Consider the following 14,583-nt stretch of genomic DNA (forward strand, 5'->3'; position numbering starts at 1 on the left):
CCTGACGTCGTTCCCTCTTATGGGAGGAAGACCATCGCATCCTTCACAATGCTTCATTTTAGGACCGCAGGAGACCCCACTAGACCTGTCTGTATTGCAAGAGCTTGTCAACCACGCTCAAAGATGCACCCCTGTGTTTGCAAGACCTATGCAGCCTGAACAGGCTAGGTTTTATTTTTTTTTAAATGTTTATTCATTTTTGAGAGAGAGAGAGAGAATGAGCAGGGGAGGGGCGGAGAGAGAGGGGGTGCAGAGGAGCCGAAGCAGGCTGTATGTGGACAGCAGCGAGCCCGACGCGGGGCTCAAACTCACGAACTATGAGATCATGGCCTGAGCTAAAGTCAGATGCTCAACCCACTGAGTCACCTGGGCACCCCCTGAACAGTTGATGCCAACTCCCCTGCAGAATTCAGGAGCAGAGGCTTGTCTGGCGAAGTGAACTGCCAGACAGACCATACCTTTGAAAAAACCCACTTTTAGAATCTTGCCTTTACCAAATTTGAGGCAGGGCCTATTCTTAAGATTCTAAAAACAAGTTATTGTGTGATACTAAAAATTATAAAGACCGTGCCACCCCCCCTTGCGGACTTGAAAGCACTGTGGACAATCAGCACATTGATGGAGGTGTGAGCCCATCAGATTCAGAAGAGCTGGATTTGAACTCTGCTCTCCTACTAACTAGCCACGTGGCCTTAGGCAAAATCACCTCCCATCTCTGAACCTCTGTTTCCCCTTTTGCAAAACGAGGCTGGTGATAATACCTGTTTGATGTGTGAGACACACATGGGACAATAAACATGAAAGCACTTTACAGCTTAAATGTCAGTTACTTAATAGTAGCCCACGTGTCACTGTCCCACTGTAGAGATTCTTCGACATGACTGTGCATCAGAATCCCCAGAGGGCTTGTTAAAACTCAAGACTGCTGGGCCTTACTTCTGGAGATTCTGATTCAGCAGGTCTGGTTGGTGCCTGAGAAGTAGCCTTTCTAGCAAGTTCTCAGGTGATGCTGTAGCTGCTTGGTCTGGGGACCATACATCGAGAACCACTGTTTTACCGCATTCCCGGCCATTTTCCTTCTTACCGCATTATGAATTCCTTAAAGCATAACCTCAGCTTGTTGTGATGTCGATAGAGCTTTGGGTCAGCTGGAATTTCGGCCAAGAACACTTGGGCTACTTCCAACGGTCCCTGATGGGAAAAGTAACAAAACAAGAGGACACTGGAATGAAAATTGAATTACTTGGGAGAAAATCTTGGAGCGACTCCTCTGTTTGAGCAATGAATTCTGTGGTCAGTTTGATCACAATCAAAACAAAAAAAGAAAGCAAGGGAGGTCTTGAACTTCTCAGGAAACCTTGATTTCTTAGGAGTCCGGAGTTTTAGGAGAATAGGTTAGGAGACATGTATTTTCTTAATCAAAGCTGCTAATAATAGGATCTTCATGTGTAAAGGTAACACCTCACCGGGGATGTGCTTCGAGTTCCTTTTCTAAAAATGGGGATTGTCCTGATCCATCCATTCCCCTTCACTTCTCCGGCTGCCCTGGTGGTGAGCACCATTTTGTGTATTTGGTGGCTTGAGTCAGAGATGTGCACAGTAGTACATATGTAGTTCATGGTCACGGGCTTATAAGGCCTTCCATTTTCATGAAAGGATCAGGACTTAAAGCAAAGACTTCCTAATTGTTTTCTGATTTTGGCAATATAATAGTCATTTCTCCTCTGGGCTATTTCTGCTCCCTCGATAGCATCCGGGTACGGTTTTTGCAGGGAAGTCCGGCTGCACTGAGTGAGGAAAAACTCACGATATTCAGTGAGCTTTTGAGTGGAGGTGTAGACGAGAGCAGATCCGGATCTGAAATTAAGGATGCTTACCGGACAGAAAGTATGAAGCTAGCACCTCCCTGCATCCGAGACTGGTTGAGTTGCATGCTTAGTTTGGGAGTGAGGATTCTAATGGGTTTGAGAACATCTGGCTTGGTCTGAATTGGCACGGGGAGCCTGGTCCCTGGTCACGGTGGTTGACAAGGCCCCTGGCATGCTGGGCTCATCTGGTGACTGACCCAGGGGCTGCATGGTCCCGACCCTTCCCCGTCTCTCCTGCAGATGTCCTTCGGTTGGTCTCAAGCTCTGTAACAGGTCTGCCTCCACTGGGCATGACTCAGCTCTCCGCAACAGGACCCCAGATCTGGAGCATACCGCCAGGTCTGGCCTCAAAGTGAAGACTTCTCTTCAACGTGGCCCGCTCGTGTCTGGGACTTCTCTTCTACGGGGGCTTGTTACATGAAGCAGAAGGGGCCCCCTCAAAGTGTTCTAAGCCTCGTACGTGGCGGCTCTAAGTTTAGGGGTACCATTTATGCGTGGATCGGCCTCCTCATCAACCTCAGGGAGGGAGGGTGTAGACATATAGCAAAAACCAAAATAACGAGGAGCAGAGGAGTGGCGGCCAGCTGGTTTTGCTCACCTGGTTCACAGTAGCTCCGACAGAGCCCTGCAGCACCATCTGGAGCATCTTGGCATCGGGGGGCTCCTGGTTAATGGCAACCGCTAACTGGAGGGTCTTCTTCTTCATGTCTTCAATGGCGACTTCAATTGGCGTCAAAACGAACTGAACATAAGACACAAGCGTAGGGAAGTCACCGTCTGGTCTCGTAAGCCACGGACGAACCTGGGGCTACGATAGACCTGGATCTGAAGAAGCTGGTTAAGGAGCCTTTCAGAGTAAGTCAAAATGATCTGGGTGGGTGAAGAGGTAGGCGAGGCCCAACAGTTCTGGAACACTGCCTGTGTTCCAGGGACTTGGCATACATTTCTCGCTGACTACTTTAAACAGCCTCTGCATTCTGTCCATTTTACAGCAAAGGGGGGGGGATTTGTAAAGTGAATTAAGTGCCACAGAATGACACAGGTCCTGAGGAGGGAGCTCAGAATTTAATTGCAATGATGTCTGCATTCAAAATCCATGTTCTTGCTACGCTTTTCAGTTTTCTTTCCCATTATTGAACAAGTTACTTGGCTTATATTTGGAAAGGGTATCAGAAGAACCATCCTTAAAAGATCCCCCCCCCCCCGCCATAATACATGATTTTGGCATTATTTATGTCTTGTCCAACTCACTCTGAAAGTGAATTCCTGGTCAGTAGAATCCTCTTAAGGGTCAATCTGCTAGTTGCCAAGTTCTGTGGGTTTGGGGTAGGGTCCTTCCTGAAAGTCACAGGGCCACCCTGTCCTCCCTTCATATCCTGAAGTCCTAATTTCCTAGTACCTCAGAATGTGACCTTATCTGAGACAGGGTCTTTACAGAGGTAATCAAGTTTAAGAGAGGTCATAAAGGTGCCCTATATGACAAGTGTCCCCACAAGAAGAGGCAACTTGGATGCAGAGATACACATAGAAGGAGAGGATATAAAGACACAAGGAGAAGACAGTCATATACTAGTCAAGGAGAGAGGCCCAGAATGCATCCTTCCCCTCACAGCCCTTGGAAGGAATCAATTCTGCCAACATCTTGATTTGGACGCTGACCTCCAGAACTGTGAGACCATACATTTCCGGTTCACGGTCCTTTGTTACGACAGTCCTAGCAATCTAACACACTGAGGTTCTCAAGGAGCTAGCAATGGCCAAGATAAAGCTGTGAGGACTCTTACTGGGACCATGAGTTTATTCCTGTGCCAGGCCTCCCTGCCCTCATGTTCAAAAGTCCAAAACAATAAGAAATAGAACAGATGCCTTCTAGACCAACCTCCTCTTAACCAAGTCACTCATTCAGGACTTCCCTCACCTCCCGCTCTCTGACGTGGTTGCTGAACACCCTAGCCGGTGGGCAGTGAGCTCAGTCACTTCTGCTCCTGCCCGATGAGGTATTTGTTCATCAAAGTTCACCTCTGTGTGTTCACTCACTTGATGATGCCTGTTATGCTTGTTATTTTAATGACCTAATCTAATTAAATAATGCATAAGCCGATGAACTGTGGGTGTGGAAAGAAACAGAATTGTTTCTCTGAAAACCAAGCCGTATGCTGGGGCAGGGCATCATGAAAGTGAGTTGCTATAAAGATTCCTGTCATATTAGGTGTGCGTGAGACAACCGTAAAAGGCCAGGGGCGAAAAAGTCATGAAAATCCAGAAGGACTCTGCCCTCGTATTGTTTAGCAAGTATCTCTAAGCTCCCCCTCTGCTTTATAGAAATGAAAACTGAAAATCATGCACAGCGCATTACAGGTGGGGTTTATACAAGAGACACAGGTGAATTGTCATCGGCCAACCCCAAACCACAGGGAAGGCTGGGGCCCTATATAAACCGAATGGCAAATAAATGTACACTTAGGTATTTTTAAGTAAAATAAAATGCTTACCCTATGCCTAATTTTGAGACACCTTCTTGATCAGTCCTATTACAAGGGGTTCAAAGTCTTCTGTACATAGAACCAGGGAAGGGAAAGGGGTCCTCGCTATCAGTATGTAGACGGGGAAACTGAAGGGAAATGAGTGCCTTGGGCAAAGCCACGGGGGGAATCTGGGACTAGAAGTCAGTTGCTCTCCTCATCTACCTCGCACGGGGCCCTTCTTCCAGCTCACCATCAACTCATGGGGCTACTCGCATCCTGTTCCATCTCTAACAATTAATAACCCAACTGTAAGCCTCCAAATATATAAAAATTGAAATATTTAACATTTCAGTGTATATTTCATATAAACATATCATGAAAAGACACATGTTAAATACTATAGTCATGTCATTATATTTATATTAAAGATATAAATCCTACATAGCAAATACTTCAATATAAAGTGGTGCTATGAAACATGTAGCTGCCTACATGGGATTCCCTGGGGCCATGACTGTCAGAGCGCGACCCACCACCGTGATATCTCAAGCGTGTCCCATTTTGGGTCCTCACTCCAGTCTACCATGAAGGAGCACGGAGGAGGGGTGTGTGGCATCCTGGGAGAGAGACTCATGCACTGAGTGGTGACCTCAGTCCGGGGGCCATTACCTCTTCCTTCTGGATGACGCCGATCCTGGTCTTGATGTAGGGGAAGGCGTGCATGGTGGTCAGGACGGTGTTCCTCCGGTATTGCTCGTGGAGCTCTCCCCGAGGCCGCCCCTCCAGGGTGAAGGGCGTGGTGTACATGAACCTTCGCAGATTGAAATTCTTCTCAAAGTAGGTGACCCTGTCTTTCATCTCATACTCATCAAAGTAGGGCTCCACAAAAGTGATTTGTATGTAGGCCTGGAGGGGAAAAGGTGGGGGAAGGAGGAGATGAGCTCGGCTGCAAACCACCCAGGATGCACCGGGGAGGCATGCCAGAACACAGCACGGCTGCACCACCCCTGTGCGTGCACAAAAGCCACAGCAGCTGAGAGCCTCAGGTCAGACGTCAGCCGCCAGGCGTCAGCCATCCCTGCTCTGCGCCCCCAGGGACGGGAAGGAGTGTGAGAAGGACGGGGCAGCGTGCCCGTGTGAGGTCAGATCCACAAGCTGCCCCTCCAAGCAGAGCTACCTCATCTCCCTGAAACCTGGCATGCAAGTTCGCAAACAGACAAGTTTTCCTTTTCGGCACAACTGTGACCACTGTTCACATAGGAGAATGGCCACACGAAAGGAAACGGACAGTACGGAGCATCGCCAAGGATGGAGAGGAGCTGGGACTCTCATATACGGATGGTGGGAATGTAAAATGGTACCGCCCTTCTGAAGGAGGGCGGCGGTTTCTTATCCAGAGAGAAGACACTGACCATACGACCTAGGAATCCCACTCTGATGTGTGCACCCAAGAGAAATGAAAACTTACGTGCACACTGTCCAGAGCAGACTTCATAACGGACAAGACTGGAAACAACCCAAATGTCCCTCCCGTGGAGGATGGGAAAACAGGAAGCGGTACATCCATCCATCCAACAGAAGACCGCTCAGCAATAGGGGCGCCTGGGTGGCTCGGTCGGTTAAGCGTCCGACTTCGGCTCAGGTCACGATCTCATGGTTCATGGGTACAAGCCCCGCGTCAGGCTCTGTGCGGACAGCTCAGAGCCTGGAGCCTGCTTTAGATTCTGTGTCTCCCTCTCCTCTGCCCCTCCCCCGCTCATGCGCTGTCTCTCTCGGTCTCAAAAATGAATAAGCATTAAAAAAATGAAAAATAGGGGCGCCTGGGTGGCTCAGTCGGTAAAGCGTCCGACTTCAGCTCAGGTCATGATCTCACGGTCCGTGAGTTCAAGGCCCGCTTCGGGCTCTGTGCGGACAGCTCAGAGCCTGCAGCCTGCTTTGGATTCTGTGTCTCCCTCTCTCTCTGCCCCTCCCCCACTTGCACTCTGTCTCTGTCTCTGAAAAATGAATAAACGTTAAAAAATTGTTTAAAAAAAATGAAAAATAAAAGTAAACATTAAAAAAATGAAAAAAAAAAAAAAAGAGTACCACTCAGCAATACAAAGGAACAAACTGCCACAACATGGATGAATCCCAAATGCATCATGTGAAATGACAGTAGCCACACCCAAAAGTCTGTATGGGTCCACTTGTATAGGTTTCCATTTAAGTGACATCCTGGAAAAGGCCAAACTACAGAGACAGACTGCCGACCAATGACTGTCAGGGGGCTAAAGGTAGAAAGAAGGGGCGTGGGGGAATATTTTGGGGTGATGGAACTTTTCTTTGTGGTGGTGGTTACATGTGTTTGTCAAAACTCATAGAACTAAACGCCAGAAAGGTGAATTTCACCACATGTACCTCATTTTAAAATTCACACGCACGTGCACATCTGCACATACACTAAAGAAGGGCATTTATTAAGAAAGAAGGCCTCTTAGGGGCACCTGGGTGGCTTAGTTGGTTCAGTATTCGACTCTTGATTTGGGCTCAGGTCATGATCCCACGGTCATGGGATCAAGCCCTCATTAGGCTCTGTGCTAACTGCGGAGCCCGCTTGAGATTCTCTCCTTCTCCCTCTGCCCTTCTCCCCTGCTTGCGCATGCTCTCTGTCTCTCTCCATAAGAAAGAAAGGAAGAACAAAAGAATGAAAAAAAAGAAAGAAAGCCTCTTCAGAAAAAAAAAAAAAATGACAATGACCATAGATCCCATAACACCCGCCCACTGAAATGGATGGAAGACATAATTGACCTCAGACTGTAAATCGCCATTTAGTGTGATGAAGTCCGACGGTTATTCTGGGTTCAGCTTCTCATCTAGAACTCTCATAACCTGCCGTGGGCATTTGAAAAGAGGGGAACAGCGCACCCTGCATCAGGGACATCGCTGGCGATTCTACCCAGCGCGTGCTATGGGCATCCATCTTCCAAGGACCTCCGACACTTCTAAGCTTAGCTCAGCTCTTACCACACTTACTACTACAGGCCTGGACTAGGGAAGGTGTCTGAAGCGAGCAAGTCTTCTGAAATATGCAGAAAAACAAACTCTTAACATTTGGTCAATTCCTCCCTACTTGCATCATCTCCTGAGTGTCCTGGAGGACAGGAGCGAGGGAAGGGTTTGGACTCTTACTTCGCAGGCCTGCCAGATGGCAAACACTCCTCTGTCCCCCAGCGTGTAATAAATGCCTTGAACTTGCATTATTCCCAGCAGCTTAGACAGCCTCGTGGACATATCTAAGAGGTGGGCTGTGTAGGAAGACAGCACCCAGTAATACAGTAAGGAATGTAGCTTGTCTTCGTCTGCCTTTCCTGGCACAGAGTTTCCCAAACCCTTGGAATTTCCTGAGAGATAGGAGTATCTTTGTTATTCTAATGATGTGACTCAAGCTTGGTGGGTCCCAGGATGGGGGCTGCTCACCCAAAAGACCAATCATGTGATTAGAGGGTTGGGACTTTGGGCTGACTTTGGTCTCTCCCAGGGAGGGGAGGTGGGGGCTGGAGACTTAAGTAATATGGCCGCGAGTTAACCGATCATGCCTGGACATTAAACTCTGGACACCGAGGCTCCATGGAGCTTCCTGACAGGTGGACGTACTGAGCTGCTGGGCTGGGGGGACATGCCTAGATTCCACAAGGAAAGTGCACAGAAACCCTGGGGTCTGTCCCAGGCTTTGCCTTATGCGTACCCTTTATCATAAAACTGTAATTGTCTTTTAAAAATTTTTTTTAATGTTTATTTATTTTTGAGAGAGAGACAGAGCATGAGTGGGGGAGGAGCAGAGAGAGAGGGAGACACAGAATCCAAAGCAGGCTCCAGGCTTTGAGCTGTCAGCCCAGAGCCCGATGTGGGGCTCGAACCCATGGCCCGTGAGATCATGACCTGAGCTGAAGTCAGACGCTTAACCCACGGAGCCACCCAGATGCCCCTAAAACTGTAATTGTCTTAAGGCACTTTCCTGAATTCTGTGAGTTATTCTAGTGGATTACCTAATCCGAGGGCTGCCATAGGAACCCCCAAGTTTACTAGCCCTTTGGTCAGAAGTGCAGGTGGCCCGAGGCTAGTGTCAGAAGAGCCTGCAACTTGTGGAGGGTGACGCTAGCTCCAGCTGGAGAAAGTCCAACTGCACGCGGCACAGCCAGCTGGGGGTGGGACAGAATACACCCTCATGTGAAAAGTGAGGACCCTGAGGCCCGAGCCCTTTCCATCGTTCCCCCAACCGCACAGGGGCCCTACACGGGGCTGGAAGAAATTCCTGCAGCCTAAAGAAGGGGGCCACTACATGGCAGTGAGAAGCGTGCATCTTTTCAGTATGTTTGAAGGTGAGAGTGTCAAGTTTGGAGAGAAAGGCAATAAAGGGCAATGATGAAGAGGATGGGTTTGAGGATGACAGACTCTGAGCTTGAGTGCTGGCTTTGACACTTGCGTGATCCTGGAATGCCACTTATTCATTTTGTGCCTCAGTTTTCTCCTCTGTAAAATAGGAATAACAACACCTACTTCAAAGGGCTCTCGGAGGATGAAATGAAATGAAGTAAAGAAAGGGCCTGATGGAGTGCCAGGAACACAGTCGATGTTTAATTAATGGTAGCTCTTGTTCTGGTTCCTGCCTTTGAGTACGGTTTCTTTATGATCCAACCATTTAATTGCTGAACCCTAGACAAAAAAGTATGGCTGCACTTAAGTGACTTTGAGAGCCCAGAGAGAGGTCATTTTATGTTCTTGGCATAAGGACAAAGAGAATCAGAGCCCGAGGGTTACTTCTTGTAAATTTCCCCATACCTTGTTAGGATCCAACTTGGTTTTGTCCACTGGAGCAGAGTCTTTTATCACTTCCACAAATTCTGCACCAAAACACTGACCATAAAATCCCTAGGCAAGAAGAACCAACAGATTATAAAGGTGACCTAAATGTAATGCAAGTCTTTGAGTCTCAGAGGCGGAGTCAATTTGGAATAAGTGTAAGGAAGAATTTGCTCATTGATTATTGGAAGTTCTTCTGAACTAATGAGGCAGGTTCAGCATTTCTGGAGACAAAAATAAAAATATAAGGAAGTGCAGCATGGCAAACTGACATAGGCTTCCTTATAATAAGTATGCTTGAGGTCTGATTCAACCAATGTCATCATATTTCCTGAGAAGCTTTAGGGGAATGGCACAATTTCCTTCTTGCCTTTTGTATCCCAGGAACTTGGAGGTCACCAGGCTTCCCAGAATGTGACAAACCATACTCCACAAGAAGACAAAATATATACTTCTAGTTCTATGTTGAAGAAACATATTAGGGAACCAAGTGGCCTGGGGTCAATTGCTAGTTTTCCTTCTCATGAGCTGAATGACTTTGGACAAGTTATCCAACCACTCTGGGCCATGGTTCCTTTGAGTCAAGTAGGGACTGAAGTCTCTTGTCTTATTTGCCATGGATGGAGAGCGTAAGGAACAATTTGGCAACTAAAGTGTTTTAAATTTTATAGTCACGAAAAAGAGTAAATTCAAAGCAATGGCAAGAAGGCATGAGGAAATAAATCTTGAGCTAATTGTAAGCAGTTCAGGGAACTCAGTTACTCAGCCTGAGAGGGTTTTGTTTGGCAGGCACCTCTTGACTTTCCTCCTGAGTTCTAAGTGCTTGGCCCTTTCAGTGTCTGCTTTTCTCACTTTTCCCTGGTCTGTTTTATTTTTTCTCCATCTGTTCCTCCAGGAACATGCTTTGGCTTTTTTCTGCTACATTATAGATCAAATGTAAACAGCAGGTTTGGGCTTCCAGCCTATGAGGTTAGACAGTGACTCTGAAAATCCATAGAGGAGGGCTCCTTGGATCAGCTCAGCAGGAAGAGGGCTATTGGGAGTATCTCTGTGTCAGAAGTGGGATGTGTTGTCCTGTGATACCAAAAGGATGGCCATAACATTTTCTAAGGATAACTCAGTAATCTGGCTAGATTCGAAGTCAAGGTAATAATCTTCAAACTGAGGGGCACCTGGGTGGCTCAGTCAGTTGAGCACCTGACTTTGGCTCAGGTCATGATCTCACCACTCATGAGTTTGAGTCCCGTGTCAGGCTCTGTGATGAAATCTCAGAGCCTAGGGGCGCCTGGGTGGCGCAGTCGGTTAAGCGTCCGACTTCAGCCAGGTCACGATCTCATGGTCCGTGAGTTCGAGCCCCGCGTCAGGCTCTGGGCTGATGGCTCAGAGCCTGGAGCCTGTTTCCGATTCTGTGTCTCCCTCTCTAGACTCTGTCCCTCCCCCGTTCATGCTCTGTCTCTCTCTGTCCCAAAAATCAATAAACGTTGAAAAAAAAAAATTAAAAAAAAAAAAAAAAAGAAATCTCAGAGCCTAGAGCCTGCTTCCAGTTCTGTGTCCCCTTTCTCTCTGCCCCTGTCGCACTCATGCTCTGTTTCCTTCTCTAAAAAATAAATAAACATTAAAAAAATAAAAAAAATCTTCATACTGAAAAACTATTACTAAAATTTCAAAAGAATTATAAGAAAGCACGTGACAACAAGTGGCTTTTAGATAGTCTTGAAAATAAATAATCGCCATATAAATTTATAAACTTTGATAAACATACACAGAATCTTAGGGAAAATTTATCCAAATCCTGCTTTACCTTATGACCTCACCTAATACCTTCATATTATAAATGCAATGTGGAAAAGTTTTATACAGATCAACGATGAATCCATAACTCTTTTTTTTTTTGTAATAACCCACTTTAACTTGCTTTTGTGAAGTATATAATATCAAGCACTTTTCTTACCTCTAGTCTGTGAGAAATCTCAGGTAGCTTGGTAATTGCAGGCTCTTTGTAAACGAATTCCTGCTCATCTAAATCCCCAAATTTGGATCCATAGAAACCAACTCGGAAGTAGGTTCCAAACATTCTCTTATGACCCTAATGAGCAAAATAAGAAAGCCTCTTTTTAGCTAGGAAATTCTCAAAGATCTACTGGTTTGGAAAGGGCAGGAGTCTTTCACTGTTGTGTTACAAAGCATTTTATTCCTATGGCTAACATAAACCAAAATCACTCCTTTAAAAAAAAATGTAATGTTTATGGAATAAACTTTGGAAATAATAACAATCAAAATGCCACAAAAGATTTCTAGGACTTATTTTAAGTGAATTTAAAGGATTTTCACGTTTCCTGGTTGTAAAGTAATTCAAGCTGCTTTCTTTCACAGTCTGCACTCTGGTCCTCTGTCTATTACCAGGCCCTCTCCATTTAGTAGGTGAGAGGTACAGTAATGATGTGCTCCGGGCCAATCCCTCCCTAGAGAGGAAGCAAGGCTAAGCATCTCTGGGACAGGGTCACCTGCTGCCAGGTAACAGGACCCACTGGCCAGGGTCCCCAACTACCTTGCTAATGATGCTGTCAAAAGCCTTCTGTAGCTTGTCGTGTGTGGAGGTCAGCTTCCGGAAGTCTCTATGTGCTTCCAGGATGGGAATGACCAGCTTGTAGACCTCGTTAACTGTCTCGTACAGTCCTCCCTTGGAAAGAGAAGAAGAAGAGGAAAAAAAGAATTTAATCCCTTGGCAAGTTAAGAAGAACATTCAGAGTTCAGTAAGTGCCCGAGAACGGATTACTAATTGGCACCACGATATTTTAAGAGCAGGAGTGATGTCTGAGCTTCTCTGGAATGGCTGGAGCGCTCACACTGAACTAGACACATGCTAAATGGTCCTTTATGATGATGTTAACTGGGAAAAAGGGTTTTCAAGGGATAAAAACAGACAGGAGATTGGCTGCAGGGAACTAACTATTCAGGAAGACAGCTTCAGAGTGTTTAAATGTCATCAGGGGCCACTCTGTAGCCCAATGTTCAACGCATGCCTGAAAGGAGCTGGTAGGGTTCTAACTAGTTCACTTTCTTGCATTTTAAGAATAAAACAGAGGTATACTGCACTTTCTCTGAATCCTGAAATGGAAAGCAGAAAAAAGAAAAGATAGTAAAACAATAATTAAAATACATGGAGGGCGTAGGGTAGGAACTTAGAAATGAAAGCAGAAAAGAAAGAAAAATATAAAGATAAACATAAATTGGATCAGCGAAACACAGTGATGTATTAGATATTTACACGGCTTAAAAACTGGGGGCAGTGAGGGATTATCAGAATAAAAATGGGCAAGAGACTTTCTTCCCTGCCCTGAATCTCACGGACTTCATCTACCTTTTTTTTTTTCTCTTATTAGGGGTGGTTAGACCCAGACTAGGGGAATGGGGGGAGTCTCAGCGGTGTGGGCCCCCACAATTCTCCGAGCTGGTCCTGGTTTGTGACAAACTTGAGGATCACCCAGTTGTCAAGAAGGAAGACGGTCGATCTATTCCTTCCCTCTCTTCCCAGAGGCTCTGCCCCCACGTTTATCTCCATGAGAGGGAAAACGAGGGGGTGAGAACCCACCTCGTCATTTGCGGTGTAACCCTGGGCGGGTCATCTCACCTCTCTGCAGCCTAACCTCCACCCTGTTAAAATGGAAATAATGCAGGGATGCTGTTGCCCAGGCAAAGAGCCTGCCATGAGGACCGGAATACCGCAGTGATGAAAGCTTTCTCAGCTACCTGGAGAGCTGATGCAATTTGCATACGTCAAAGTCATCCGGGGGGCCACCCCGCCCCCTGAGCATCCCGGCACCAGGCGCGCCTGGCTCGGTGGTAAGGCTGCATCTCACGAGGCGCTCGGTCCGCAGGGAGGCCCCGGGGTCTCTGTAGGCACTGACCGTGCTGAACAGCTCAGCCGCATGCTCCAGGAGGCCCACCAGGCCGCTCTCGGTGAAGTACCGGCCCGAGCACACACCGTCCTCGTCAGGGGACAAGGTGTCATCAGAGACCGCAGACTCCTCCAGCACATTGGAAGAAATATTCTGAAAGAGATCGCACTATAAGCCCGGAGGACGGGGAAGCCACGCTAAGGAGAGGTACCACAGGGACCCACGAGGCAGCAACGAGGCAGCCCACGTTCAAAGATCCTCACCCAGCCTGTGATTTTACAAGGTCTGTAATTCTACCCAGAGGAGGCTCTGGCTGCCATTCATGTCGAAAGTACACTGAGCAACTGGTCTTCGAAACTTACAGTCGTCTTTTCTTTTTAACCATCAGGATGTACGTAAAGGACACGTACCTCGACGTAACAATGGTTGAGTTACTTTTGTGAAACGACCCTATGGGACACCCAGCAGAGGTCATGTTTTTTTTTTTTTAAATTTATTTGTTTTGCGAGAGAGCATGAGCCAGGGAGCAGTGGAGGGGCAGAGAGCGAGGAAGAGAGAGAATCCCAAGCACTCTCCACGTTGTCTGCACAGAGACTCAAACTCACAAACTGGGAGATCATGACTTGAGCTGAAATCAAGAGTCAGATGCTTAACTGACTGAACCACCCAGACGTCCTGGGGTCATTGCTTTTAAAAGGCAAAGGCTAGGGGTGTCTGGGTGGCCCAGTCGGTTAGGCGCCCAGCTCTTGGTTGTGACTCAGGTCATGATCTCATGGTTTGAGGGACCGGGCCCTGTGCTGAGGGCATGGAGCCTGCTTGGGATTCTCTCTCTCTCTCTCTCTCTCTCTCTCTCTTTCTCTCTCTCTTTCTCTCTCTCTCTCTCTCTCTCTCCCTCTCTCTCTCTCCCTCTCCCTCTCTCTCTCACCCCAAAATAAATAAACATTAAAAAAAAATAAAAGCAAAGGCCAATTAACAGTTAGCTAGACTCCTTGTTTCCATAGCCAGGTGAACCTCTGGAGTACAATGCTACTGACTTGACTTTCTGGTGAACCATCTTATAACAGCAAGTGAGAATGTCCTCTCTGTGGACGGGTTTATGGCAATGTGGCAGTTACTGTTGTTTTCGCTCATTTTGTTCCTATATACAGCTTTCCCTTTACTCAAACCATAGAGTTTAAAGTCTCCAGCGGGGAGTACAGTAACCAGGGCCAGCGTGAACCGAGCGAAAAAACCAAGAGCACAAAATTCAGGGAGGCATTCACTCTCAGGGTCCTGTAAGTAATGACTCTGAACTCATGTGACTCTAAGAGTGAGTGCTTCCTTAAATTCTGATCCTTGTGTGCCTCTCTCGCCTCAGCCCCTCTCTGGTCCTTGCGGTGACTCTCACTCTTGACATCTTAAGAGTCGTTTTTTTCAACCTCACAGCTGTGGAAGAAATGCACATAGAGCATAAAAGACTTGGGAAATCCTCCCAGCTTAGAGATTGCAAACAGGTAGCACACACGCCACTCT

At 47.0% G+C, this 14,583-nt stretch overlaps 1 protein-coding gene across 4 annotated transcripts in view; it reads right to left on the reverse strand.

Moving 5' to 3' along the window:
• Window positions 1-14,583, reverse strand: part of DOCK8 (dedicator of cytokinesis 8) — a 227,687-nt gene that overhangs the window by 12,293 nt on the left and 200,811 nt on the right. For all 4 annotated transcript variants that reach the window (XM_049633191.1, XM_049633181.1, XM_049633207.1 and 1 more), the window contains 7 exons: window positions 13,081-13,224; window positions 11,721-11,852; window positions 11,124-11,258; window positions 9,152-9,241; window positions 5,003-5,239; window positions 2,467-2,610; window positions 1,085-1,191 (listed from right to left, as the gene is read on the reverse strand). In XM_049633191.1, coding sequence (XP_049489148.1) covers window positions 1,085-1,191; window positions 2,467-2,610; window positions 5,003-5,239; window positions 9,152-9,241; window positions 11,124-11,258; window positions 11,721-11,852; window positions 13,081-13,224 — 989 coding nt within the window. The remainder of the gene's footprint in view (window positions 1-1,084; window positions 1,192-2,466; window positions 2,611-5,002; window positions 5,240-9,151; window positions 9,242-11,123; window positions 11,259-11,720; window positions 11,853-13,080; window positions 13,225-14,583) is intronic.

Source organism: Panthera uncia, chromosome D4 (genome assembly GCF_023721935.1).
Source record: "Panthera uncia isolate 11264 chromosome D4, Puncia_PCG_1.0, whole genome shotgun sequence".
NCBI classification, from domain to species: Eukaryota; Metazoa; Chordata; class Mammalia; order Carnivora; family Felidae; genus Panthera; species Panthera uncia.